Source organism: Neolamprologus brichardi, chromosome 22, assembly GCF_056152115.1.
Source record: "Neolamprologus brichardi isolate AB-2024 chromosome 22, ASM5615211v1, whole genome shotgun sequence".
Classification (NCBI taxonomy): domain Eukaryota; kingdom Metazoa; phylum Chordata; class Actinopteri; order Cichliformes; family Cichlidae; genus Neolamprologus; species Neolamprologus brichardi.
The window spans coordinates 16076733-16104429 of NC_142124.1; the positions used below are offsets into that span (position 1 = coordinate 16076733).

The 27697-nt window shown below is 41.2% G+C and overlaps 1 protein-coding gene across 3 annotated transcripts; it reads right to left on the minus strand.

The window, feature by feature from the left end:
• Positions 1–1743: 1743 nt before the first annotated feature.
• On the minus strand, positions 1744–27619 carry LOC102792556 (synaptic vesicle glycoprotein 2A-like). 3 transcript variants are annotated; one of them, XM_035906527.2, is made up of 13 exons: positions 27148–27619; positions 19377–20130; positions 15625–15805; positions 13602–13753; positions 13038–13171; positions 12852–12941; positions 11108–11215; positions 10172–10260; positions 9907–10071; positions 9676–9809; positions 8044–8250; positions 7795–7954; positions 1744–6493 (listed from the first exon to the last, which is right to left on the minus strand). In XM_035906527.2, exons 2-13 carry the CDS (start codon positions 19984–19986, stop codon positions 6310–6312), a joined length of 2214 nt encoding a protein of 737 aa, XP_035762420.1. In that variant the 5' UTR covers positions 19987–20130; positions 27148–27619; the 3' UTR covers positions 1744–6309. The 3 variants fall into 3 exon arrangements, with proteins under 3 accessions (XP_035762420.1, XP_006787965.1, XP_006787966.1); XM_006787902.3 differs by having other exon boundaries at positions 19377–20134; XM_006787903.3 differs by lacking the exon at positions 27148–27619 and adding an exon at positions 23327–23394 and having other exon boundaries at positions 19377–20134.
• Positions 27620–27697: the final 78 nt, after the last annotated feature.

Here is a 27697-nt window from a genome sequence, read left to right on the forward strand (position 1 = left end):
CATCATGGAGAGCACTGCCCCCAACTGGAAAATGAAAAAGTATCCATCACAATACAGCTTTGGCTTCCAGGTATCTGGTATTATGAGGATAATGCTGCGCTTAATTCAAGTGTCTGAACCCACAGCTGTTGTCTCCTTCCTGTTGGATTGCTCTGCTCTGTGGGTTCTTTGTATCTGTTTGCCTAACGATCCTCCTCTTTACATAACTCTGCTGTATTTGATCATCATTCAAAATATCTGCAGAGGTCGCTTTTAGTTTTTACAGCCTGAGCTGCTGGAAGCTTTGCAATCTGAATATAAGCAGAAATATATGCAACTGATGCAGAATTTATATTTTTTAACAGTTTAACACTGTTAAATATTTGTTTTATATTGGATTTTGACTTGGTATCACGTTTTTGGGGGGCACCTTTTCACTAATTGTATTTAACCCTTTTTCTATATTTATGGCTTAATCTCTTCTATTTCTTTTCTCAATTTCTTTTGATGTATCCTTATAGGCAATTTTGAACATTTATTTCTGATGTTTTGCCTTTTAAATGTCATTTAAAATGGCTTATTGAAAAATTAGTTTTATTAATCTTACCAGCAAAACAAAATATACATGTTTACAATAATGAAAACATCAAGATGTAATTTTAAAATCTCTTATTTCACTATATTTTGCTTCTTAGGAGACATTGTTTTTAAAGTGGTCTTGAGCCAATAGATCTCCAGGCTTTCTGGCGATCTGAGTTCTTGGTTGGAGATTTGAGAGGCATAACATTTTTTGCACCAGCAAGATAATTCCCAACGAGGTTTTGGTCAAAAGCTTGGCTTATCTCAGCATTGTTGTGCAGTGTGTCCTTAAATAACGTAATGAGAAAAATGACTTCCTACTTCTTCTTTTGTGGGGAACAAAAGAAGTAGCAAGCCTAAAAACTATCAACCACAGATGAACAATATCTGAAAACCATGTCTAATACACGCCTGAGAGATGCATCTGGCCTTTGAGCTGCTCCATCTATGTTCACTGAAGCCTCATCAGAAATGGTGTCCATAGAAGGGTGGCTGTGAAGAAGCCATTCTTAAGGAAGGGAAATGGGGAGAAAAGGCTGGGGTATGCCACATTACACAAGAACTGAAATGAAAGAGGAAATTCTTTAGGTTTAAATCAATATGTGCCGAGGTCGTCACTGTATATGACAGTGTGTGTATACAGCCATCTATAAAACACAGTGACGGTTCTGTCGTGGTTTCCGTCAAAGGTTTTGGAGATCTAGTCAAATTTGATGGAATTTATGTCATCTGTAAAGTGTCTGATTGACAGTGACCTGGATAGAAAAACGCACAGTGGAACACATTCATGGATTGGCCTCCCCGAGGCCGAATTTCAATATTATAGAAGCAGTGTGGGGTCATCTTGACAGAGAACAGAAGGCATCCAACATCCAAAGAAGAGCTTTAAGATTTTAAAAGGACATTCAAAGAAATTACAAGAAAGCTAATCTAAGAGAGTTCAGGCTTTGTGAAGAATAAAGGTGGTCATACCAACTATGATGCTGTTTTTGCCCTTGTTTTTACTGCACTTAAATGCATGTTTGCACATTTCAATAAATCCCATTTCCCACTTTTCCAGCAAAATACAGAGAAGCAAGGAGTGACTAAAGACTCAGCACAGTACTGTACATTGAAAGTACAAAGCGAAACGTCTAAATGAAGTGAAAATTATCTGACGGTGTGAAATGGAGTACAGGACACTGGTTTTCTTTCTTCAAGTTTTATTTCCATTATGATTTTATTCAAAGAACTGGATAAATAGCACAAAAGTGCAAAACCCAGCATAATGGACAACTCTCACATAAAATAAATACAGCACCTTTTCAGCATCACTAAAATATTCTCAATATCCAGAAGTAATAAATACTGAATTTACCAAGATGTTCAGTCTTGATTTACAAAACACAAAGACAACACACAATAAAGTTTTGTGTCATACCAAACTTTTTTTGGAACTGTTTCCGTAATCTTTTTGTTTCACAATTTGCATACTTGCACATACAAACATCTACGGTTTCTACACACAGTACACTGAATCTTGAATTGAACTCACATTTAGAGTAGAACTTTTTATCAGATAATAAAACAGCTCAGAGTCAAACTAAAGAAAGCAAACAGAAACGCCATCGCTCCAACTACAGTGATGGATCCTTGCAGTTCTCTGCAGATGCGGGAGGTGTTTCTCCCGCACTTTTTAAAAGACTGCCGTCATTAAGGGGAAGTCTTATCAGGCTGGTGTTTGCTTTATTTTGACCGCACCCAATATCACTGCCTTCCTTTATGGATAAAACTCAAATCAGCAACTCTTTTTATAGTTTATACATGTATATCTATATATATATATATTTATTTATATTTATATGTATATAGAATGAAATTCTACACGTAGCAACATTAATCCGTAAACTTTTACAGTTTGGACAGGAGCTTCAAGTTGACAGAGGGCGCTCTTTTGATGAGTTTAAACCCGTGGTCCTTTTGAGTTTGACTTGATTACTTAAACCTCCCCCTTTAATACAGACTCACATAAACAAACAAGTTTATGTCAAATTACACTTTTCATGCACTTCACATTGAAAGTGTACTTCCCTTTCCAGCCAAAGCTTATCTTCAAGATCACAAGCAACCTCCTCAGAAATTCAAGCATGTATATTCACATATATATATATAATAAAAACAAAAAAGGTTACCTGGGTCCAAGGTAAACAAGGAGCACAGTCACCACTAACTCACTTTCAGAACACATACTCGAGTTTCACCAGTTTTCACCCCACTTTGATTAAGAACAATCACTGCAAGCAACAAATCTATGTCATCATACGACAATGAAAACACTAGTTCTTGCTTTGGACAAAAACAGCTGGCATACAGGACGTCCAAGAAAGTCAGACAATACGATAACGAACATGCGTCACAGTCGTTTGAATACAGAAGGTTTAGGGGGTGAAGCCGTCTTTATGAATTTAAGATGCGATCCCTTTCTCTTTTTTTCCCTTTTCTGTGTGTTTCTAAAACTGAGGAGCAGACCATGTGTTATTTCTGGCTGCCTTTCAAGGGACTTGTTTCAAAGGGTGTGTCAGCAAAAGAGCACCCGAGTCTGTTATGAAGAACGACACACTGATTTCTACACTGCATATATAGGTCTTTTTTTTTCTTTTCATAGTGTAAATATATCCCGTGGTCCCCAACTGAGCTGTAATCATCACAGGGATGAAAACAGAATCGCAACAGAAAAAAGTAGAAAAATATGTGACAGACGATTTAGTCAGCAGACGCACACAGACACACATACATACATCCAAACAGTCTTTCCAACAGGAACAAGATGGGACAAATCTGTTCATTAAACATATACATCTTTGTACACAAACAGCAAACAACGGAGGGGTGTACTACAAAGGAAGTTAAACATAGCCAGGCTTTCTTTGGCTTAAGCCCCAGCTGGAGATAATGTGTATCATGATGGAGGTTATCAACTTTCTCTGGTAAGCTGGGCTTTCCGCTTCATGCTCTTTGTGCACTCATAAACATAAAAATGGGGGGTTTTACAGGTACAGCTCTTCTTCTGCACAAAATGATACCTATGAGTGTCCCCCCTACTCCAATCATAAACGTTATCAGATCATTATGACAAACTGATGACTTTTAGCTTGACGTAGCTTGCTAATCTGCTAATCACGCCCTGACCTTGTAGTACACCCCTCAGGTATGATCCTCAGCATGTAGATTTGAAGAAAGATTTCAAAGAAATAGGTTTTAGAGATAGTATCATTTGCATTCTTTAGTGAGAAGATAATGTTCTCATGTCTTATATGCTGAATATGAAGCTACAGCTGGCAGGCAGTTAGCTTAGCTTAGCTTAGCTTAGCTTAGCTTAACAGGAGAAACAGCAGAGCCAGTGTAGCTGTTCCCCATCATGTCCAGGCTATATGCTAAGCTAAGCTACCATAAGTGAACAAGGGTATTTGTTTACTATAGAGGGGGCTGATAACAGCACTAACACACACATATACACAATCCAGAGGACGTTTTTCGGTCAAAATGTCACACTCTCACTGATTGTCAGCACACAAATAGTACACAAAATACTGCCATATGTTTACAGAATGAAGATGTACACAATCAGCTTCGCTTTAAGGGTGATTCTGATTCTTGAGATGAGGTCACAGCAGGTTTTTACATGTAAACTAAGAGCCTGCGTACCCTTAAAGATGACAGAAATAAAAATGAGTTACAAATTTCCATCTTTTCCCAGCGGGAATGGACGCAGTGAAGGAATGTCTGAACAGGAGCCCTTAAAATAAAATTATATTCTTGTTTCTCTTGCCACACTGTCTAATTGTTCACTTTTTTTAACAGCTTCTTTTCCCATTTGATTTGTGCTTGTGTGCAGTTTTTCTCGGGTAAATGAAGACTGCTTTGTTTGCGTGTTTTGATCCCCAACAAAAAAAATAGATAGATAGATAAAACTTTATTAATCCCTCGGGTGGGTTCCTCTGGGAAATTTGTTAAATACAGCAAACAAAAGAACTAAATCAGTCTCCTTTCGTTGTTTCGACTTCAAGAATTAGCTTTCCCATTCAGTCAGATAACTTATGTTCTGACTAATTCTCATATGGATTGGAGGTGGACTAAACTACATGTACAATAAGGATAACAGGGATCTAAATTCTTAAAAGCCATGGTTTTGGTTCATATGTTGCTTTTCCTTTAGAGCGGATGAATAAGATAATAATAATGGAGATATAATTGATTTTACCGCAGGCCTAATTGCTTTATCCTGAAGGGATCATGAAGAAAAAATAAAGAAAACTGAAATTATTACTACAATGTTGATTCCTGCCTTGTCCTTGAGACCCGGAGAAGACACAAACCCAGCCTCAGCATCCGGTGTAAAATCTGTGCCAGATCAAACGTGCAGATCCATCTGGTGTGGGAAACAAGGTAGCCACCGAAAGTACCGCACAAACATTGTGCTGGTTATTAGTTATCTGAACAAGCCTTAAACATTACACCTTTTACAGGCATTAGCAAGGGCACTGGGAAGATGCTTTTGTGGCAGGATACTGTGGGTGTTTACGTGGAGATTTCAGGCTAGTTTTTACAATAGTTACACCTCTAAGGTACCTTGATAATGTGTGGCCACACTGCTTATTCAAACCACTGCTGGATAAGTAAAATTCCCACTGACACAAATGACACTGTCATTTGCATGAAACACTGAGATGTAAATGAATAAATCAGAGTACAAACAAAAACATGCACACACACACACACATACACACACCACTAATTTAGGCAAATACCACAAGTTTTTGCTCTCACAGTTTAGCACTTGACCAAAATCCGTCCCACAGACGTTCCTCGAAAACATCATCAAACTGCCACACGACACGGAGGGAAAACATCAGTTTTGACACCAAACACAGAGGAACTGGATCAAACTATTCCCATTTACAACAGAGAATCCTGTGAAATGCGTCTTCGCCTGCCTGCATTTCGAGGCTCTGAGCAGAGAACTGGAATTACTCAGGGAGAGAAAAAGCACCTCGGCTCTCTGTGTCTGAGTAACAGCAGCCTCACTGGAATGTTTTAACAATATTTGGTAGAGAATAACAGCGGCCAGCAGGTCAGGCTTCAGTAGGAGGCAGTGATCGAGGGTCATGGGAGGGTTTTTTTGTTTTTTAACAGAAAATATGTTCACCCTGAAATTCATTTTGAGAACTTTTGCAAGCAAGTCTATGAGCAACAGTCTGGATGCAAATGTAAACTGAACTGTTCCAGTAACGTCACAGCACATTAAACAGAGGCACTGTACGCCAGTCACTGAGGTCGAGGACAGACGAGAAAGAAAAACGGAAAACTCACCACATACACCGACTAAATCATTCTCGTTCCTTCAGAAATGGCTTTTTAAAATCAGTTTCCTCTCATCATGTGATCGTTCTGTGTCACTGAGCATCTGTGGGAGCACATTATCACCCTCTAAGAGTGGCTCTTCCATAAGATATCTGATTCTTTTTCTGAATATTTTGAATACCTGACAAAGCAGCGGAAATTAAGTGATCACAAATATAACATCATCTTTTTCTACCTCTGTGTGTTCTCCTCTTTGAATGATGCAATCCACATTTCAAAGGATTCTGGGCTTACAATGGGGATGGCAGTCTGTGTTTGTTGGTATGTGACAGCAGAGCTGAAGCTCTCAGGGATGTTGTTAGTTGTTAAACACGCCAGCTGGACTCTGCTGCCCTCTGCTGGTCATCGGCTTTACTGCAACACTTGGCCTCTGGTTTCGGGCAACTTTGTGGCAAGGAAACTGCCGGCGGCGAGGGCGCCAGCCGCAAATAGGATGGGTATGGCCTTGGTGATGCCCACAAATGACTGGAAGATGCTGATCCCCAGAACGGCCGCCAGTTTACAGAGGGCGTTCAGGAAGCCGAACGCTGTGGTCCTGGAGACAACAAGAGAGGGACACACAGACAAGCACACACACACAGGGTAAGGAGGGTTTTTAACAGTATTTATCACTCACTGCTTCATATTTGACCTATTAAGGCCATATTTAAGATAATCAAAGTGAAAAAAAACTTCTTTCTCACACACAACTACACTTTTATATGAATCCCACCAGGACATGACATGAAGAGCCTCTAGAGGAGGACTGGCCAACACCGATTCTGCTAATAAATTTTATTGACATAATTTCTAAGTGAAGCCAAGCGGATGAGGGTTTCCAGTTTTGCGGCCCCAGAATCATCTCTCCAATCCCTGCATATGAAGTGGTTTATCCGGCTTCATCAAAGGGTGGCCTCCAGCATGCAGTGGCTCGGTTTGTAGCAAAATGTGAAGCGGCAGGAATGAGAACTGGTACCTCCAAATCCACAACCAGGACCCAGGGCAGAGGATGGATGTTGAAATAAAACATATTTTTAAAGACCTTGAATAAATGCGTATTTGGGTTAATATGGTGGTCTTAGAAGCATTTAATTTACTTTTTTTTACTATGTTTCATTTGCTTTTCGCTTCATAAAAAATATGCCAATTCAATATTTTTAATAAAGAGCCAATTCAGATTCAACTTGAGCGAGTGCTTTTAAAAGTGATTCCCAAAGGTCCTTAAGGGGGATTTAAGTGGCCTTTATAGATCTCAAACCTTACTCACATTTTGCCTTGGGTGACCTCACCTTGAGGGTTAAGAGTGCTTTGACCCTTAAATCCTCAATGATTGTAATGGCCCACACCTTTTTTCACACCTTGGCTCATGTAATGACCTATACGTTTAGTGGGTCAACAACCCTCAGTATCACTTCCAAAGAGGACAAGCCCCTTCAAAGACCTGGACTCAGCACTGTTTCTTAGAACTGAAGAAGCCTCTTGGATGGGAGGGGAAACATCTTTGCAAACCTAAAGTCTAGCTGCCTTCTTTTTCAAGGCTCAAGGCCTGAGCTGGGTGACTGAGAAACAACACTGATGTGGCGTCTCAAACTTTTGCCATCCACAGCAGATTTGTTGGTAAAAATTCTGGTATCACTCAGCAGAAACGAGTCCACCTCCATAAAGATCCTTCTCTCTCCAAAAAAGAAACTACAAATAAAAATTCAAATTCTTAAGGGATAACAACCCTGAAATGACACTTCTGGACGGCATTTATAACAACACAAAATGAGTGAAAGTGCAACCAGACAGACAGTATTACTCTCTATCAGAAAACAGAAACCTCAGCAGTAGTGGAAACATCTGCTCTCGTGTTACCTTTTATCCGAGGGGTAGAGCTCCACTGTTATCACATCCAGGGCGTTCCACGAGGCGATGCTGATGCCACCAAATAGACATAAGAGGGCGATCATCCCCGACTCGGTGTTTCCAAACATCAGGAAGAAGCAGCTGACACATGATATGACGCTGGACCCGGCTGTGTAAAAAGAGGGAGCAGTAGTTACATTAAACCGAGTCGCCTCTGCACTCATAACTGAATCCTCCACCCAGATTAGACTAACCTACCCAGCATCCTTAACCGCCCAATTTTATCCATTAATAGAGCCGAGACGATGTTGCCAGGCAACACCGCCAGGGTGCCGAGAAAGTTGACAAAGTAGATCATGTAGGCATTGTTGAAGTCGTCGCTGAAGTCGAGCATGCAGCCCTCCTTGTTGTGGAGAAACGTGCTGTTGACCAGTTTGCTGTTGACGAGTCTGTATTTGAATAAATCTGAAGGCGTAAAAGGAGGGAAAAAATTTGAAAATGATTAAATAATTTCATAAATTTGTGAACATCTGTGATTTCCACTGGGTAAAGAAGCTCTCCTCAGCTGAAAGAAACTCCTCTGCATGTTTCTCCTCTGATTTAAAGAAGAAAAGCTAAGTAAAAGATACAACCTTAACTTTTTGTTTAGAGCATAAAAAATATAAAAGATTTACGCCACGTCCCGAAGAATGTCTGACCCAAACCAAACCAAATAAAAGATCAGTTTTCCTCAAACTGGGAAGGAGGAGATTAAATAATCCCTTAGCAAAAGAAGCCAGAACATTACAGCAGCCACCACACAAGCATCTGTTTTTAATAGGGGCAAAACACGAAAGCAGCATCCAGGACAGCATCTCCAATCGTCACAAAAACGACAGCAAAGGTCAGGAGACATTTCTGTAGAGGACACAGGGGACTAGGTCTGATTTTCCCGATGACACCACTGAAATGGCTTCCTATCCAATAACAGTTTTATTAAACGGAGTCTGCAATAAAAGTGCTGAACGATCGTAAAGTTTTAGATGCACAAATGACACAAACATAAAAGAATGCGTTGCTGGCTTCATCGGGGAGAAAGCTACAGCTGCCGTAAAAGCTGCAGAAGAACTGAAGCTGAATAAATCTGCCACAGCTTGAGACGGATAGCCGCAGTATCCTAGCAGAGGAACCGCTTCTCTTTAGTTTCTCACATGTGTTTCCCAGGTCTGAATGTGACGTGCTGATTTAAAGCACAATCGGAAATCCAAACCACACGCGGCTCAGTTGCTTTTTAAATGATTTGGTCTCCGCACACGGGGAATTTCTGGTTCTGATCAGCCACTCAGCACATTCTTACATCTGTTTTATTCTTCCTGACAGGGCTCTGTTGTAGATAGATAGATAGATAGATAGATAGATAGATAGATAGATAGATAGATAGATAGATAGATAGATAGATAGATAGATAGATAGATAGATAGATAGATAGATAGATAGATAGATAGATAGATAGATAGATAGATAGATAGATAGATAGATAGATAGATAGATAGATAGATAGATAGATAGATAGATAGATAGATAGATAGATAGATAGCGGCTGCCCGACCATGGTGAGCCACGCCGTGAAGCTCCTGGTGAACAGATTTGGTGCTGATGTTAAGGACTTTTAAGCACTGTGTGTCTCAGCGCTCGATGACCCCACACTATAACTTTATACCACTTCCTAAATGCTTCCACTTTGCTTTGCTTGATTTTACACACCAGTGGCAACAAGACTAAAAACACCTGAATTCACAGATTAAGAAATGTGGCCATGTAGTGCATGATCTGCTACGTACCTATGGAAATCCATGGAAAGCAAGTTTATTATGTTCATTAGTGCTCCTGCACACGAGGAGTCATATTTACCTGTGTTATAAAACAAGCTGGCAATGAAGGTGCAGTTTCTAAAGAAGGTGTGCGTGGATGTGATGTCCTCAAAGTAGCACTCTTCAAACACGGAGTCTTCAAAAACCATGGACTTCATCTTCAGGTTAAGGAATCTGTGATCAGGAACATTTTTTTTATTGCATATTTTAAAAAACAATATTCTCTACTTTGGCATTAAAGTAATTAATGTTGCCCTGAAACAAAAATTACTTGTCGTTGAAGTAGTATCCTTGGCGATGCACTTGGTTTTCCAAGGTGAAGTTAAACGTGACGTGCTCCACTCGCTCCTTAGTGAAGGTCTTCGTGCGCGATTCATATTCCTGCTTCTGGATGTACTTGATCATGTCCGGAAACCACACGGTTAGACCGTAGTAGCTGGAAAGTTGTGGGAGTCAAGAGAGATTAAATAAGCCCCAAACGGAGCGCGAGAAACAGTAGACAGCAAGGAGGGTTTCTTTTTTTTGTTTTAGATTACCTGAACGACATAGAAAACCAAACAGCCATGAGCATAAAGGTCGTCCGTTTATATTCTGGCCTGAAGCAGGCAAGGATGTTATTCCGTATCTGCAACAAGTGAACACGGAGAAACACAAGAGCAAAGCTCATGAACAAAAAACCTGAAAGCGACATGACAGCGGCTTCCACATGAAACAAGAAAACGCTGCTTCAACTCTGTCATTGTTCAAACTTTTTCTTGTAGTGGGCATTAAGCAGGCTTTAAGCAGCAGCGCGTAGGCGTGTGTGTGCGTAGGAGAACGTAGGCTGCGTGCAAATTCAAATCAGGCAAACAGCCTGGTGAGGGATTTTTTTGCCCAGAGCATAAAAGCCCAGTGCAACAACATGCTGCTGAAGTTTAAACACATCAAAGCCAAAAAATCCACACAATGCCTCAAAAATGCATCATCTTTGTGTGCCGAGTGTTTTTATTACAGAACTTAAATTTGGGAGAAACTTTGCAGGCGGACAGGTCAATAAATGCTCAAGCAAGTAGCTTATTATCCCTTTAATATACTCAAAAAAATCAAAGACAAACTAAAGGAAAAGACATAATATTTTAGCTACGCTTGGATTTACTTCCACCTGTGCTTGCATGCACATTGCTTTCATCCACTGAGGGATTTTAATGCCAGCCCTGAGTTGTAAAACACCTCAGCTTCAGCACTCTTGAAAATAACTGTAATTTTGAGGAAGCTGTGATCTTGGGTGGGTGCCGGAGGGGGCTTTTTTTATTTCACACTGTTAAAGCTTGGCCCTTTAGTTACTGCTTTTGCTCACAAAATCCAAAATACCAAATTTCCTGGTTACTCAAAAAAATCAAACAAACAAAAAAAAACCAACCAGTTTAGAAGAACAACATTTGCAGGTTGGACAAAATGTATGTAAACTGTATTTTTTAATTAACTTTACTCACCTGTTGGGAGAGGCTCATAATCTTCAGTCTGTAGCGCTGCCAAGCAGGCGTGTCGGTGCCAACATCCACCAGCTCGTCCATCTGCTTCACAGTTTTGATTGTGGTGACCTTGGACCAAAGTCGCAAAAGTCAAATTAGAGATGACTTTGGCTCAAAAATAATGTAACTACTGCAAGAGACTTTCTGAAAAAGAGGCTCTGAAAGTCACCACCAGATATTACAGAGATATTGACTGTAATAACATTTACTGTTAATCATAAGCCTGATGAACATCTCTGTAATGGAGAAAGCATCTTTAAATGGACTGGGAGCTGTTACAACAATGTATTTATTCTGTTCCTGTTCTCATGACTTGTTTAACCAAAATACATATTGTGGGAAATCACACATTTGTATGATTTGTGGGTCGATTTTAAAAGGATTTATCTCAACAGGAAGTAAAGAAGCAAATCATTGGAGCTTATCTCGAAAATGATTTACAAGCAGTTCAGAATATTAAAGTATATAAAGTTTTGTCCATCAAGCATCAACTGAAACCAAATACTGCAGTTCCTCAAATAGCCACTAGAGGCTCACTCCCGTTCCATTAGACCAGCGCGTGCTCCCTCCAACCACACGCACCCATATTTTCTTTTCAAACTCCATTGCAGTTTATTAGCTTGGAAGGAAGTTGGTTTGTAAGCATATTTGGCGATGGTTCATCCTCTGCTCTGTGTTTGTGTGGGATCCCCGTCAAGAAACCTGTCCATTATGCTAGCAGTGTCCAAGCATTCTTTTATTTATTTATTTACTTTATTCATACCTCGCCACCCCCCTGCAATGGCTCTGCCCCCCCCCCCCCCTTTACCAACATGCTACCCCCCCCCCCCCCCCCCAAGGGGGGCGTGCCACCACTTTGGGAACCACTGCCTTAAATCCACATTTCAGAAATGGCCAACTTTACATTTACAGCTTCCTACATAAAATACTTTGAACTTATCTGCATCCTGTCCTAATGTCCTAATGACCCATCTGCAGTTAAACTGAGAAATGTGCAACACAAGCCAGAAACGAAGATGTTTTTCAAAGTAAAAGTAGCGCCTCTTAAAACTTGTTGGCTGTAGCCCTGATGTAAACCTTCTCCATGTCCTTTCTGCATTACTCGTTATCAAGTTGTACCACAGCTAAGCTAGTAGTCTGCAAGTATTTGCAGACAAACATAAAAAGCTACAGGTAAACAACCTGTTACCAAGGCAATTACTGAGAGGTGTTCGGTGCAGCATCTTCATTTAAACTGATTTCACCCAGCAAGATGTAGCAACCTCCAGGAACCACTGCTGACCAGCTGGGTATTTCACATTACCATAGCAACCAGAGGGTGTATCACATCCAACATGGCAGGCAACTCTTGAGCAATGTGTGCATGATGTCATGTGACAAACAAACCTATGTTAATACATCTTCTGCACCGGTTAAATTTGAGGCCACAAACCAGTGGGTGATGTCATAGTGGTTACATCAGTCCTTAATATACTCTCTGTGGTTTTCATTGCATCACATAGCAGCAAGTTTCTTTTGCACAAGTCATCGGCTCTGATCCAAAGTCAGTGTGTTTTTTTGTTCAGCTTACTCCAAACTAGGGGCGTAACCCCAGGCAGCCAATGGGTATCTGACCAGAGACCCCGTCTGTTCTCCCTCTCCCACACTTCCCTCTGCTGTGAGCTCTCTGAGAGATTTACATTGCTGTTTTCCCACTGATACTTACAGAAAACACCCTCTCTGGGTATCCCTTTGCTCGCATGTTTGTGTCGTGAACTTGCTTCAGAACCATCCAGCCTTCATCATGTTTGCCATTCTGTTAAAGATTGGATGGATTTAATAACGAGAAACATATCAGCAGCTATTACTGTAAGACAAAGACTTAACTGTTTAAACAAGCACATCTGCTAACCTCTAAGTAGAAGCGTGGGCTCTCTGGCATGGCGTTAAGGGCAGCGATGGCTGCAACTGATGGAAAAGCGCACACTAGCACAAACACGCGCCAGCTATGGAACTGATACGCCGAGCCCATCTGGAAACTCCATCCTGAAAGGAAAAAGCAAGCCAACACAAAGAAGTGAGCACACATTTCCGAATAGTTAACCTTCAGTGCAGTGAAAATAACATGTTTTTAAAACTCACTATGAAGCATGTTCTCAAACAGAATTTAGAGGTCAGAGGTCACCCTCAGTGCACGGTTTCTGGGTAGATCACTTTCTAGCAAACAACGTCAGCTTACGTTTTACCCTCGAGCTTTTCAACTGACTGACAAATCTCCAAAAATATTAACATCTTGGTGGGATTTTTCATACGTACATGCATAATAATAATAATTGTAAAAATAAAGAGATTTTAATATAATATTTAGGGAGCTTTATTTGTATCTCATAGGCATTTGATGATGATCAGTCAGCCTGGGCAGAGAAAGTAAGGATCCATAACTATCTGTTTTCTTTACTCTGATCACTGTACTCACCATAATGTGGGATTATAGCCCAGGCCATAGCAGATGCGTATATTCCTCCAATCATCCAGAACATGCAGAGCCAGCTGAGATGCTCGCCACGCTTCTCTTGGGACAGAAATTCAGAGTAGTACGAGAAGACGATGGGAATCGAACCACCGATTCTGCAAAATTCAGAAAACAACTGAGCCTAGAGGTGAAGTGTTTGTATCAGTGATACTATGTTTGATATGTATATGTGTGTTTGAATAGATAGGCTCTTTCTTCTGTATCATATCAAGAGTCAAGCAACATACTTATGTTATTGTTTTTAAAAGTAGAGCAACTGTTTGCAAAACTTTCCAACTCCTGGCTCTCTCAGAGCTTGAATGTGCAGCAATTGCTGTTTCATTTAGCCACTAAAGCTTTAACTCAACCAGTGCATTACATGTCTCTGTGCTTGTGTGATTATCATCACTGTGGTGCAAAACAAACTCACAGGAGCTCAGCGGGAAAGCGACTGGTTTGAGCCCAAATGGAAACGATGTCAGGCTTTCAATTTGCCAGTTCGCTAAACTTGAGAAACTCTGTTTGAACACTTTGCTACACGTTGTAAAAACTAAATGAATCATCAAAATAATTTTGTGCTCGTGCGATTTCACTGTTAAAATTGCATTTGTGCAGCCGGATAAAAATTAAAACTTTCAAAAGGGAAGGGACTAATACTGCAGTTATGGCACACCGTGCAGTGAAAAAGTAATTACCCCCTAAACCTAAGAACTGCCTGTGCCATCCTTCACAGCGAGGATGGCACTTTCACATCACTGTGGAAGAATTTTCTCCTGCTCTTATTCATTTATTTTTTAGCACATCAGAGGTGGACTTGCTGGTATGTTTCAGGTCGTTGATGCTTGAGCTTCAGGTACGAAGTTATAGCTGGACATTCTCCTTCAGGATTTTCTGGTAGAGAGAAAAATTCATGGTTCCATAAGTTGCCCTGAAGCAACAAAACAGCCCCAGATCATCACACTATCACCACCGTGTTTGACACTTAGTATGACGTTCTTTTTATGAAATGCTGTTTTAGTTTTATGTCAGATGTAATGGGACTCAAACCATCCAAAACGTTCAGCTTGTAGAGTTCTTTGGAGATGCTCCCATAGATGCCATTTTGCCCAGTCTCTTTCTTGTCGTTAAATCATGATCTCTGACGTTAACTGAGGCGAGTGAGGCTTGCAGGTCTGCATATGTTATTCTGGGACCTCCTGGATGAGTCATCGATGTGCTCTTGATAGGCCAATTTTGGTCACCTGGGCAAGTTTTCTCCATTTGTTGTAATGGCTATCACCATGTTTTACAGGAGTCCCAAAGCCTTAGAAATTGCTCTAGGCCGATAAAGGTCAGTGACTTTGCTTCTAAGCTGTTTCTTTAGATTTCTTTAGATAGAAAAAGTGTCCCTTTTTGAGATCTTTGAACTACACTTTGTCAGACAGGTTCAGGTTAACCCTCTAAAACCGAACCTGTTGCTTATATCAGACAGGTGTTTTGCAACTTTTTTTTTCTGCTCTCAAAAACTGACTTAGCTGTAACTCTGTCTGTGAAGCTGGACTAAAGAAATAAGTGCCTAAAGTTTTGAGAACATGTCTACCGTGGTTGGTTGGTTGTGGCTAATAGACTTAGTTTATGTTAGCTAGCTAGCGACAGAACCAATAACTCAGTGGGAAGAAGGGGACTAAATCTAAAAAAATCTGTTTAAGGGGAACACTTTTGAGCTGCTCCTGTCTGCAACAATGAGTTAAATTTTTTAAACCACAGATTTGCTTTCCACTTTCCCTGTCTGCCTCTTTAGCAGCAACTGCTGTTATCTTTTAATGTTTTGGGTTTGTGAAGCACCTTATAAATGAGGACTGTGTAGACGAAAGACTTTGAATTCATCATTTAACAAATGCAGATTATTGCCCCTTAATAAATGAAATGATGATTTTTTTTTAAGTCAACTAAATGGCACGGGCAGAAAAAACAGAAGTATTTTTGTTATTATAATTTTTTTAATTACCCAACACCCGAGAGGAGGCGGCAAAACAGAAAGGTGCTGTAACCCTGGACAAAGGAGGAGAAGAAGGAGAAGATACTGTTGATAGAGAGAGAGATGAGAAGAGACTGCCGACGGCCTATCCGGTCAGCCAGAGCTCCCCATAGGAAAGCGCCAACCATCATCCCAAAATATACAATAAGACCTGCAGAGAGAGCAAAGGAAATTCAATTGTCAGACTACAAAGACTTGCCGGCTCGTGATAACTCTACTATATCTCAAATCAGATTGACAGTTTGATGATAAACATGCACATTTCTTTTGTTTCCCTTCTGAGGGGAAGGCTGGGAAAAGAAGAAAACATGGAAGTGCCAGTATGAAGCTGGCTGTAAAAGCATGTTAATCCCCACAGACTTCCTGATAAAAGATTTAACCACTGTTTCATGACTGTAATCTGAGAGACTGAAAACATTGGCCTTTGGGGCCATTTTAATGCATTTATCTTTAAAATTATATGACTCTAGTGGGTAATTGTTCTAAAAGACCATCCAAATATGGCCATTTGAGCTCCAAAGAATCAAGATAGTGGCAGTTATGATGCTAAACACCACGCTTTAAACTGACCAACCCAGTGGGTGATGTCATGGTGCGTATGACCATCTTTCATACACGACCCCAACTCCCCTAAAGGTTGGATGCGGTATAAAATGAAGATAAAAAAATAATAGCTAGTTAGGATAATTGGCTGCCGGTCAGTAACATGATTGGGTTTAAGACAAGAGGCAGAGTTTCTCAGGTTCAGAATATTGTTCCTAAATGTAAAATTGCTAAGAATTTAAATACCTCATCATGTATAGTACCAAATACAGTGGGGCAAAAAAGTATTTAGTCAGCCACCGATTGTGCAAGTTCCCCCACTTAAAATGATGACAGAGGTCAGTAATTTGCACCAGAGGTACACTTCAACTGTGAGAGACAGAATGTGAAAAAAAAATCCATGAATTCACATGGTAGGATTTGTAAAGAATTTATTCGTAAATCAGGGTGGAAAATAAGTATTTGGTCACCTCAAACAAGGAAAATCCCTGGCTCTCACAGACCTGTAACGTCTTCTGTAAGAAGCTTTTCTGTCCCCCACTCGTTACCTGTATGAATGGCACCTGTTTGACCTCATCATCTGTATAAAAGACACCTGTCCACAGCCTCAACCAGTCAGACTCCAAACTCCGCCATGGCCAAGACCAAAGAGCTTTCGAAGGACACCAGGAAAAGAATTGTAGACCTGCACCAGACTGGGAAGAGTGAATCTACAATAGGCAAGCAGCTTGGAGTGAAAAAATCAACTGTGGGAGCAATCATCAGAAAATGGAAGACATACAAGACCACTGATAATCTCCCTCGATCTGGGGCTCCACGCAAGATCTCATCCCGTGGGGTCAAAATGATCATGAGAACGGTGAGCAAAGATCCCAGAACCACACGGGGGGACCTGGTGAATGACCTGCAGAGAGCTGGGACCAAAGTAACAAAGGTCACCATTAGTAACACACTACAACGGCAGGGAATCAAATCCCGCAGTGCCAGACGTGTTCCGCTGCTGAAGCCAGTGCATGTCCAGGCCCGTCTGAAGTTTGCCAGAGAGCACATGGATGATACAGCAGAGGATTGGGAGAATGTCATGTGGTCAGATGAAACCAAAGTAGAACTTTTTGGTATAAACTCAACTCGCCGTGTTTGGAGGAAGAAGAATACTGAGTTGCATCCCAAGAACACCATACCTACTGTGAAGCATGGGGGTGGAAACATCATGCTATGGGGCTGTTTTTCTGCCAAGGGGACAGGACGACTGATCCGTGTTAAGGACAGAATGAATGGGGCCAAGTATCGTGAGATTTTGAGCCAAAACCTCCTTCAATCAGTGAGAACTTTGAAGATGAAACGAGGCTGGGTCTTCCAACATGACAATGATCCAAAACACACCGCCCGGGCAACAAAGGAGTGGCTCCGTAAGAAGCATTTGAAAGTCCTGGAGTGGCCTAGCCAGTCTCCAGACCTCAACCCCATAGAAAATCTGTGGCGGGAGTTGAAAGTCCGTGTTGCTCGGCGACAGCCCCAAAACATCACTGCTCTTGAGAAGATCTGCATGGAGGAATGGGCCAAAATACCAGCTACTGTGTGTGCAAACCTGGTAAAGACCTATAGTAAACGTTTGACCTCTGTTATTGCCAACAAAGGTTATGTTACAAAGTATTGAGTTGTATTTTTGTTATTGACCAAATACTTATTTTCCACCCTGATTTACGAATAAATTCTTTACAAATCCTACCATGTGAATTCATGGATTTTTTTTTCACATTCTGTCTCTCACAGTTGAAGTGTACCTCTGGTGCAAATTACTGACCTCTGTCATCATTTTAAGTGGGGGAACTTGCACAATCGGTGGCTGACTAAATACTTTTTTACCCCACTGTATATCAAACGATTTAGAGGCTGAAAATGATGCAGGATGCTTCAGGTGCTCAGGCAGAAACAATGCATGGGCTCAGGAATCATTGTCTGTGAACACAGTTCACTGCGCCATCCACAAATGCAGGTTTAAACTGTTGTGTGAAGAAGAAGCCATACGTGAACATGACCCAAAGACTCTGCCATCAACTTTGGGCTAAAAATAATTTGAAATAAACTGAAACAAAGTAGAAAACAGTGAAATAAAATGCATGAAAACATGGATTCCTCTATTCTGCATGCTTTATAGCAGTATAATATAATCTTACACAGCACGCTGCATCTATTACAACTGCATTGATTCATAGTAGAAGAGTCTGTGTGCTAAAGTGACCTGCCATAAAGTCCAGACCTTTCCCCAACACCAAACATTTGGTGGATCGGGAAAGAAAAATTGCGACAAAGACGACCCACGACTGCTGAGCAGCTAGAACCCCACCTGAGACAAAAACGGGACGTTCTACTTCCAAAAATCAACCAAGTGGGCTCCTCATTTTCCTAATGTTCAATGTTTTCTCAGCTCTGTTGTGAATAAAATGTGAGTTTATGAGATTTGCAAATGATTGCATTCGGTTTTCATTTACATTTCAAACAGCATCCCAACTTCTTTGGCGTGGTGCAGTGTATGTTAAAGAGGCTAGTTTCAGTCACTCACTGTATCTTTGAAGAGCTCATTGTTGTTAAAACTATTCTTTGGATTATTTATTAAAAACTAAAACATAAAACAAAACGTTTTTTATGAAATGTTTAACATAGACGTTGCTGCATCCGCCGAGCGCTCTGCCTCCCTCTCGCTTCTTTGCTGCTGCATTGCTGTGTTTCTTTTTTGCATCATTACCCAACATTATCTAAATCAGTCTGGTGGCATGAAACCATTGGCAGGAACCTGTCACTGCATCACTTGTGTGTGTAAATGTTTGTCCTTAAAAAAATGAAGACCCAGTCATTTTTAAAAACAAACAAACAAACAAACAAATATTTTTCCCCAGAGTTGATACACATCTCACGCTCTGGTGAGTATTTCAAGTATGCTGCATGTGGGTTCGAAAGAACATGTCGCCAAGAGCAACAGTGTGACTCATTTAGTGTTTTAAATAGTTCTTGGCTGAGAAGTAAAGATCATGCCACAGAGGAATGAGTTGTATCAAGCCTTGGCTACACAGCCAAGGTTTGTTGACGGGGACTAATGTGTAGATTATTAACAGCACTGTCATGTATAAAACTGATAATAAGCCTGCTAAACATTTGCAACAGAAGGAGCAGAGTCTTACCTAGCATGCTTTTGTTGGGTTCAGACAGACACATATCCTTCTCAGCGCTGGGGAGCACAAACCCGACCACAAAGATCTCCACGCCATCAGCCATGAGTGCGAGGCCCAGGACGAAGTACAGACTCCACTGGAACCTTCCGTGGCCACATTCTTGCAAAATGGTCTCGTACTGTTGGGCCAGCTCCTCTTGGTCCTTCCTCCTCTCAGCCTCGGACACGCCGATATCTCTGAACTGCTGAGCTCCGGCTCCCACCGATCCTGGACCCCCAGCAAGGCTACCTTTTCCTGAATCAGCCCTGGGAATTCCTTGGTACTCTCCCTCATAGATCTCGTCATCCTCATCGTGACCCTCTGTGGAGTCACTGTGGCCGCCCTCATCGTCGTTCGCTGCCTGGCTGTCTCCACGGTAGTAGCCTCCATCCTGACTTCCCTGCATGGGGTAGTCATCGTCATCGTCCTCTTCAAAGCGGCTGTAGGAGCGCTTGCTGTACTCATCGCTCATTCGATCAACTGAGCGACCCACCTTCTTGGAAGCTTGCCGCTTGACTTCTTTGGCAATGTCTTTGGCTCCTTTTATGAAGGCAGTCCGGTTTTGGTAGCCGTCCTCCATGTTAAAGAAGTACAGAAGACGCACAACAGGTCAAAGGTTTAGCTTGAGAAGCCACCTGAACGTGCTGTGGCTTCAGTTTGATCAGGACACCTCAGAGATTTAAAGAGCTGACTCCCAATTTGCTTGACTGGTTACAGGTTGAAGCTGTCTGCAACAAAAGCGAGAATTTACATTGGTTAAAATAACAAGTCAGGCTTGGTAACGAAGCATCTTTAATCGAAAGATGCTTTTGTTAGCAAGGGACTCATCAGGTACTTTCAGTGCATCTATTTATGTTTCCTGGAGACCCAGAGCCAAGTCTGCTTAAGTGACAACAAAGAAACAAAAAATGACGTGTAATGAATTCAAAGATGCTACAAAAAGACACAAAAAACACAAACTCTAGAGAGACTGGCTCACTCAGCTCAACATTAAATTCTAACAGGGCCCAGTCCAGTAACATGAACGTTTTAGAGAGGCCCAACAGAAGTTAAATGTGTCGCTTGACCCTCGTTAGACTTTTTAGGTACACCTGCGGCAATTCAAATCAAGATGGTGAAATCAAATCAAGACAAGATGGCCTGCTACAGTTCAAACTGAGCATCAGATTGAGGAAGAAAGGTGATTTAAGTGCCTCTGAATATGGCATGGTTGTTGGTGACAGACGGGCTGTTCTGAGTATTTAAAAATCAGCTGACCTGCTGGGATTTTCTCACACAACCATCTCTAGGGTTTACTGATGATGGTCTCAAAAAGAAAAAAGGTGAAACTGCCTTGCTGACATGAGCGATCAGAGTAGAATGGCCAGACTGCTTCAAGCTGATAGGAAGGCAACAATAACTCAAATAACCACTCGTTCCAATCACACTTCAAACCTTTAAGCTGATGACGCTGATGCTGATGAGCAGCAGAAGACCACACTGGGTGTGACTGCTGTCAGCTAAGACCTGCACATTGAAACTACAATTCACACAGGCTCATTCAAAGTTAGACCGGGAAACTTTGAATGAGCCTGTGTGAAATGTAGTTTCAGAGTCTGGATTTTTGCAGCAACATTTAAATGGTAGAGTTAGAATTTGGAATAAATAGCACAAAAACATGGCTCCATTCTGCCTTGCATTAATGGTTCAGGCTACTGGTGATGTAATGGTTCATGGCACATTTTTTGCCAACTGGGCTTTGTTTAAATACCATAGCCAACCTGAGGATTGTTGCTGACCAGGTCTATCCCTTTATGACCACAGTGTACCCATCTCTTGATGGGTACACTGTGGCACACCCTGCCACAGAGCTCAAATCATCTCAGTGAGTTCACTGTACTCAAATGGCCTCCACAGTCACCAGATCTCAATCCAGCAGAGCACCTTTGGGATGTGGCTGAACAGGAGATTCTCAGCATGATGTGCGCCTACAAATCTGCAGCAACTGTGTGTTGCTGTCACGTCAATATGGACAAAAAAGGCTCTGAGGAATTAAGGCAGATTTGAAGTAAAAAACAGACCAACCAAGTGCTAGCAAGCTGTACCTAATATAGTGGCCAGTGAGTTGATATGTACAAGAATATTATACGACTGAAGCCAATGAGCTTGTAGTTTCGCAGTCAGACCTGTCCCATTCTCATCACATTTCATCACCAAGACGATGACGGGAAAAACTCATCTCACAGCTTCAGAAACTGCAAGTTTTTCTAGAGTCTAGGGTTAAAGCGGAAGAGGCAGCGTGAAACATTAAACAAGATCAAAGTATCAGAATTATAATAATTCTTTCTTTTTTATTTGATTTTGCATTGCACTTAATAAATTGTCACAATCACAACCTTTTAACCTTTTTCATTTTAACAGTTTTGAATGTTTCCACAAACTGTAATGAAAAACTGCTGTTGATGCGGCGTTGTGTTTTACATCTGAGTTTCATAATCCATCTCTGCCTGTCATGTTTTTATCTTTAAACTGCTTCTCTTTTCTTTTATCCACTTAAACCATCTAACCAGCCTGTAATGGTGCCCATCCAGACTACACCTGTTGCCTCTCCATATTCACTCAGTGTGCGTCCTCTGCTGAGTCACAGACAGGCCTGAGCAATAATTACAGGGTTAAACATCAGGCCTTGAAAACAGTGAATCTAATTGATTGTTCTTGGTGCACAAATGTCCTGAGTGCCTCATCGTATGCCGAAGAGCTGCTCTGTGTGACTATGGCTCAAATGGATCTGACACTATTGCAGAAAAAACCTGAAATCATATAATCTCTAAATGTTCTTTATTTGAAAAAAAGGAAAACATGCAGATTGGATGGAAGCCGTGTGATAAAACAGACCAAGCTTGAAATTGAGGAAAAAGAAGCTATAAAACTGATATCTATTTTATTCTTTGCCGCAGTGTCACGTCGCTTTTTGGAAAATGTGCTGTTTAAAGAACAATTTTAAAGGTTCGGTTCAGGTGGTCCGTACGCTTCTGCAGGGAGACGCTACAGGCGGGGTCACTGTGCAATAAAACCACTTGTCACTTTTAATTTATGGCGCAGCGAAAGCACCGACAGACGGTGATGAGACATCAGTGTGATGTCACTTTCTCCCAAAACGAGGTCTGACAGGTAATAACGGGCCTCACGGAGCAGTAAGTGTTTGTCAGTTGTACAGTACACATCGTGTACTTCATCAAATACTGGTACATTTACATTTATTTTACTACTTCTGAACTAAACCAGTGAAATATAAATATCATTAAACTATGGCAATGGTAGATTTTTGGTTTGAGGCATAGTTTACATGTTCGTCAGCTACAAAAACCCAAACTGTGTGACGCATATAGCATTTTGAACATCTTCTTCACTTATGCAGTTAGGTCCATAAGTTTATGGACATTTACACATAAAATATATATATTGTTGCTTTTGCAGTCCAGCACAGGTGATGTAAACCAAACAGTCAAGATGTGGGTGTATTGGATCACCTCGTGTTGATATTTTTCCTGTATCATCATATTAAAGTTGGTTTAGGATAAATCTTGCAGTTGACACGTTAGCTATATTAAAAGCGTTCTTGTTTATATAAAACTCTCTTCTGAAGCAGTTGTTAAGCATCTTAAGTGTTTTTTCATTACTTTATACAGTAGATAGTAAATATATTAGACAGCTATATTTGCTGTTGCCAAATTTAGGTCACTCCTTTTGGTTTCTTGGTAATAGTTTTTATTAGCATTAGCTAATTTCTTAGCTAATGCTAACATCATAGTTAATGCTAATTTCTTAGTCAATGCTAACTGAATGCTCAAGCCACGTGATTGGTCAGCTGCAGTGTTGATCCCGGACCGACATTATTGTAATAATATATTAGTAACACCAACACAAGTGAAGACTTTTACCTTTAACTCAAGGTTTCAATGATATCGTATGAACTGTTGAGGAACAGCTGCTTTTATGCTTCTGAATTTATTTGTGAGGTACGTCATCAGTGGTGGTTGTGTAATGTTTTACACATTTGCTTGGCAAGTGAAAGGTCACTGGTTCAATACTGGCATTAGGAAGGGCATCAAGCATTAAAAATGTCAAAACCAAACATGCTGCGCTACCTGCTGCGATGACCCTTTTGTGACAAGGCAGTAGCTTCTTTACTCTTGATTGACTGATTCAAAATTCACTGCGGGTTAAAAATTTAAAGTTAGGTCCACCTTAAAGCATTTACTGGATTATTGTTCATTTTGACTGTAATGTGGAAAACATTTTAGAAAAAGTACACCATGTTGGATTTAGCCAGATATTCAGTTAGAGACTGAGACTTATTAGGAAAACGTTAACTGAGAGCGAAAGTTCAGTAAACAAACTTAAATGCAATTTTGTTTTTTTGGTTTTTTTTGTTTTTTTTTTCTTTTTTGCCTGTCCCGTTTGGCTCTTTTGCCATCAGAATTATTGTCTAAAGGCGAAGAAAGATGCCCAACGGATTTTCTTTACCAAATTGACCATCCCAGCTTTGCCGTAATGGTCCATTTGATTCACCTTTTATTCTTTATTTTATTTTCACTTGCTGAATACGGGACAGACTTGACTGGGGGAAAGAAAAGGGAGAAAGAAAGAGGGAAAGAAAAACAGTTGAGAAGAGGGACGGGGGAAAAGGGCAAAAAACAGAATAAGCAAAAAAAAAAAAAAAAAAAAAAAAGAAAGAAAAAAAATACATGTATCGATCACCTGGATCACCTGTTGAGAAAGAAAAAAGAAAACAAGCAGAAGAAAACGAGAGTAATACAATAAACAACATCACAATGATATATGGGAATATGACAGTAAATACTAAATATTAAACATTATTGTGCAGCACGTAAGATCGACAGCACAGTGTGCATTGAGGTAGGAGCCAAAAAGGGTGTAGTTTGTGTGTGTGATCACCCGTGTGTACACCTGTGAGCATGGACGCGCTTGTTTTCTTAAAAGGTTCCCTCATGTAATGATCTGCTAGAGGGTGTGGGGGGCCACTGCCCCGTCCTCCAGGGCATGAAGCAGGTATGGAGGAGATCAAAACTCCAGACATCCAGAGGCCCCCAGAACACAAGAGACCAAGGAAGACCAACAGAGGGGCAACCGTGCCACTGTCCCAGAAAGAGCTGAGGAGAGTCCCAGATGAGGGGTCACCCAGCAGCCACGGAGCAGAAGCCAGGGGGGGTTGCAGCGACGTGCCCGTGAGCTCCGCCGGCAGCCAGCTGTGCCTGAGTGACCGATTAGTGGTGGTTGTGTAATGTTTTACACATTTGCTTGGCAAGTGAAAGGTCACTGGTTCAATACTGGCATTAGGAAGGGCATCAAGCATTAAAAATGTCAAAACCAAACATGCTGCGCTACCTGCTGCGATGACCCTTTTGTGACAAGGCAGTAGCTTCTTTACTCTTGATTGACTGATTCAAAATTCACTGCGGGTTAAAAATTTAAAGTTAGGTCCACCTTAAAGCATTTACTGGATTATTGTTCATTTTGACTGTAATGTGGAAAACATTTTAGAAAAAGTACACCATGTTGGATTTAGCCAGATATTCAGTTAGAGACTGAGACTTATTAGGAAAACGTTAACTGAGAGCGAAAGTTCAGTAAACAAACTTAAATGCAATTTTGGATAATTTTGGAATGAGATTCGCCCCCTGCTGGCCACTAGAAAGCATGCAGGTTCAAGTCTTCACTTTTCAGACCAGAATGCTTATCTTTCGTATACAGTTTGTGAATGCTCTGAGCTATTTTCATCTATGGCATTCAGTCGTCGTTGCTTATCACCAAGAACAGAGTCAGAAATCATAGTAGGTGGCAAAAAGAAAGGTGTAAATGGAGCTTTAACCTTGATAAGCAAATCAGCTCAAGATTACCATTAATTAGTGGGAAAACAAAGAAAAAAACATTTATGTTTATGCCAGCATCTGTAGCATCTGTCCTGGATGTTATAATCACACACTGTTATTTGTTTTTTCTAAATTTCATTCAGAAGATGATTTCCCATCAGAAGGCAGCAGATCCATCACTGTCAGCATGACGAACAGATTTACTGGCACTGATCAAAGCAACCCTACCATGCCTGGTCAGCCAGGCTAAACTGTAGAACTCTAACCTAATAATATCCTGGATGGGCGCATTCACAGCCCATAATCTCTATGCACTTTAAAAACAAGCATGTGTGCCTATATGTCAGTATGACCAACACACTGAAATCAAGCAACAAAATCACAAAAATGCTTCACTTTATTGTGAGGCTTTTTTGCAACCGTGCTGGACCTGCGCAGATGTTTTTACTTGGTTTGACCTTTTCTCGGGACACTGAGCGTCATCAATACCTCTTTATAATCACATCATTGCACAGCCTCCTGATGGAAGGAAAATGCAACACTGTTACCGATAGCATTAATATTGCCTCGGGTCTAATGCCTGCCGAGAGATAGAGAGATCAAAGAACTAACTAAGATGCCTACGGAAAGATTTAAAACGATTTGCTTGGTGCTAAAAGAACAAAACAAAATCCACATTAACTTCACACAAGGGGACACTTATAAAATAGTAAGGTTATGAGGATTATAGATGAGACCCCTGAAAAACTAACAGTCTGTGTAGACAGTCTGTGTAGACTGATCTATTGATCTATCGATGATAGATAGATAGATAGATAGATAGATAGATAGATAGATAGATAGATAGATAGATAGATAGATAGATAGATAGATGCAACAGGTACTTCTTTCTGTGTTTTTTCCATTAAGAAACCAAAGAGTCAATGCAAAGACTTGTCTGACGCAAACAAAAGCTTCGAGGCCACTTTCGTCTCACATTTCCTCACTGTTGTCAACTTGACAGCCTCTCTACAGCTCACACAGCCTGCAACACACAGGCCTGTCACTGGAGGGAAGAGGAAGGCCTGAGGATGAGGAGGATGTCTTTGTATTGCTTACTGCTCTCTAAAGCTCTTTATTATTTATTTATTTATTTTAATTCCCTCATTCCAAAACCAGTGAGCAATCAGTCAGCAGCTGTTTATCACTTCATTGCAAGACCACGCAGGGCAGATAGTCATCAGCATCTCCTGCAGGGTTGTTAAAGGGAGATTTCAGCCAGCCTCCTTTGTGGTGATAATTCTGGACACCTGATAACATGGCTTCAACGACAGTCAAAAGAGATCCCCAAAATCGCTCCTGCAGCCCTGATATTCTCCTCTCACGGGCCTGTTCCCAACAGTGTCAGCTTGTCAGATCTGTACTGTGCTGTCCTGCTTTCACGATTTGTATATTTCACAAAGTGGATACATGCCTCCGATTAAACATGGCCAAATTTAAGCCTTCGGTGCGGTCGTAAATGTCTTTATTTATAATAAGCCGTAAAAAGGGCCTTGTCGCCAAAAGGGCCAATTTGTACAGCCCAACAAATGCGGATGGATTATAACTATAAATCTGTTACAGAAACCAGCCGATTGTCTCTTCGCTTGCGTCCTGGCATATGCCCCCATTCTTAGAAATCACACTGCCATCGGCTTGTCACGACTTGGATTAGATTATAGGGCCAAGTCTCGATTCACAAAATCGATCCTAATTGCCGTGTGAAGCAAACACACCCATCGCCCCCCTCTCTTCATGTTTTAATGCAAACATAAAAAGAAAGAAAAGAAGAGGGAGAGGGGGGAAAATCAGCGCCATCAGCCACTAAAAGCTAATTAATTTCACCTCACCTTAAATCCTTCGATGCCAGGGTCCCTCTTCAGCTTGGAGATGGTGGTGATGAAGAATGAGAAGGAGGAGGATGAGGATGGTGATGCGTACGAGGCTGTCGCTGTGAGCCGAGTGGTGACGATGATGGTGGTGGTGCTGCTGCTGCGCGGTTTGGAGACGGAGAGGAGAAGCCCACGCCATCCACACACACTCACAAGAGTGATGCTCAGAGGTTCCCCTCCCCCACGCGAAACCCCTCACACACACCCCACGCGCCCCCCTCCTCACGAGCGCATTTAAACGCCCCTCGTCGATATGGAGAGTTTTGGCGCAAATTGTTGCGCACAATCTGCGCACACACTTTCGCCAGCTTTACGTAAGACTGCGTTTAACGAGCAGATTTTACACCGTGGGGCTGGAGACTGTTCCTGCGTGATTAGGATTTCTCTGTATGCAGCAAATTAGACTCGACCATCTGCTTTTTAAATATGCATCATTGTCTGTACATAAATCAATATCGCACACGTGCCAGTGCACCTGACTCCTCTGTTGCCATGCCGACCACTCGCG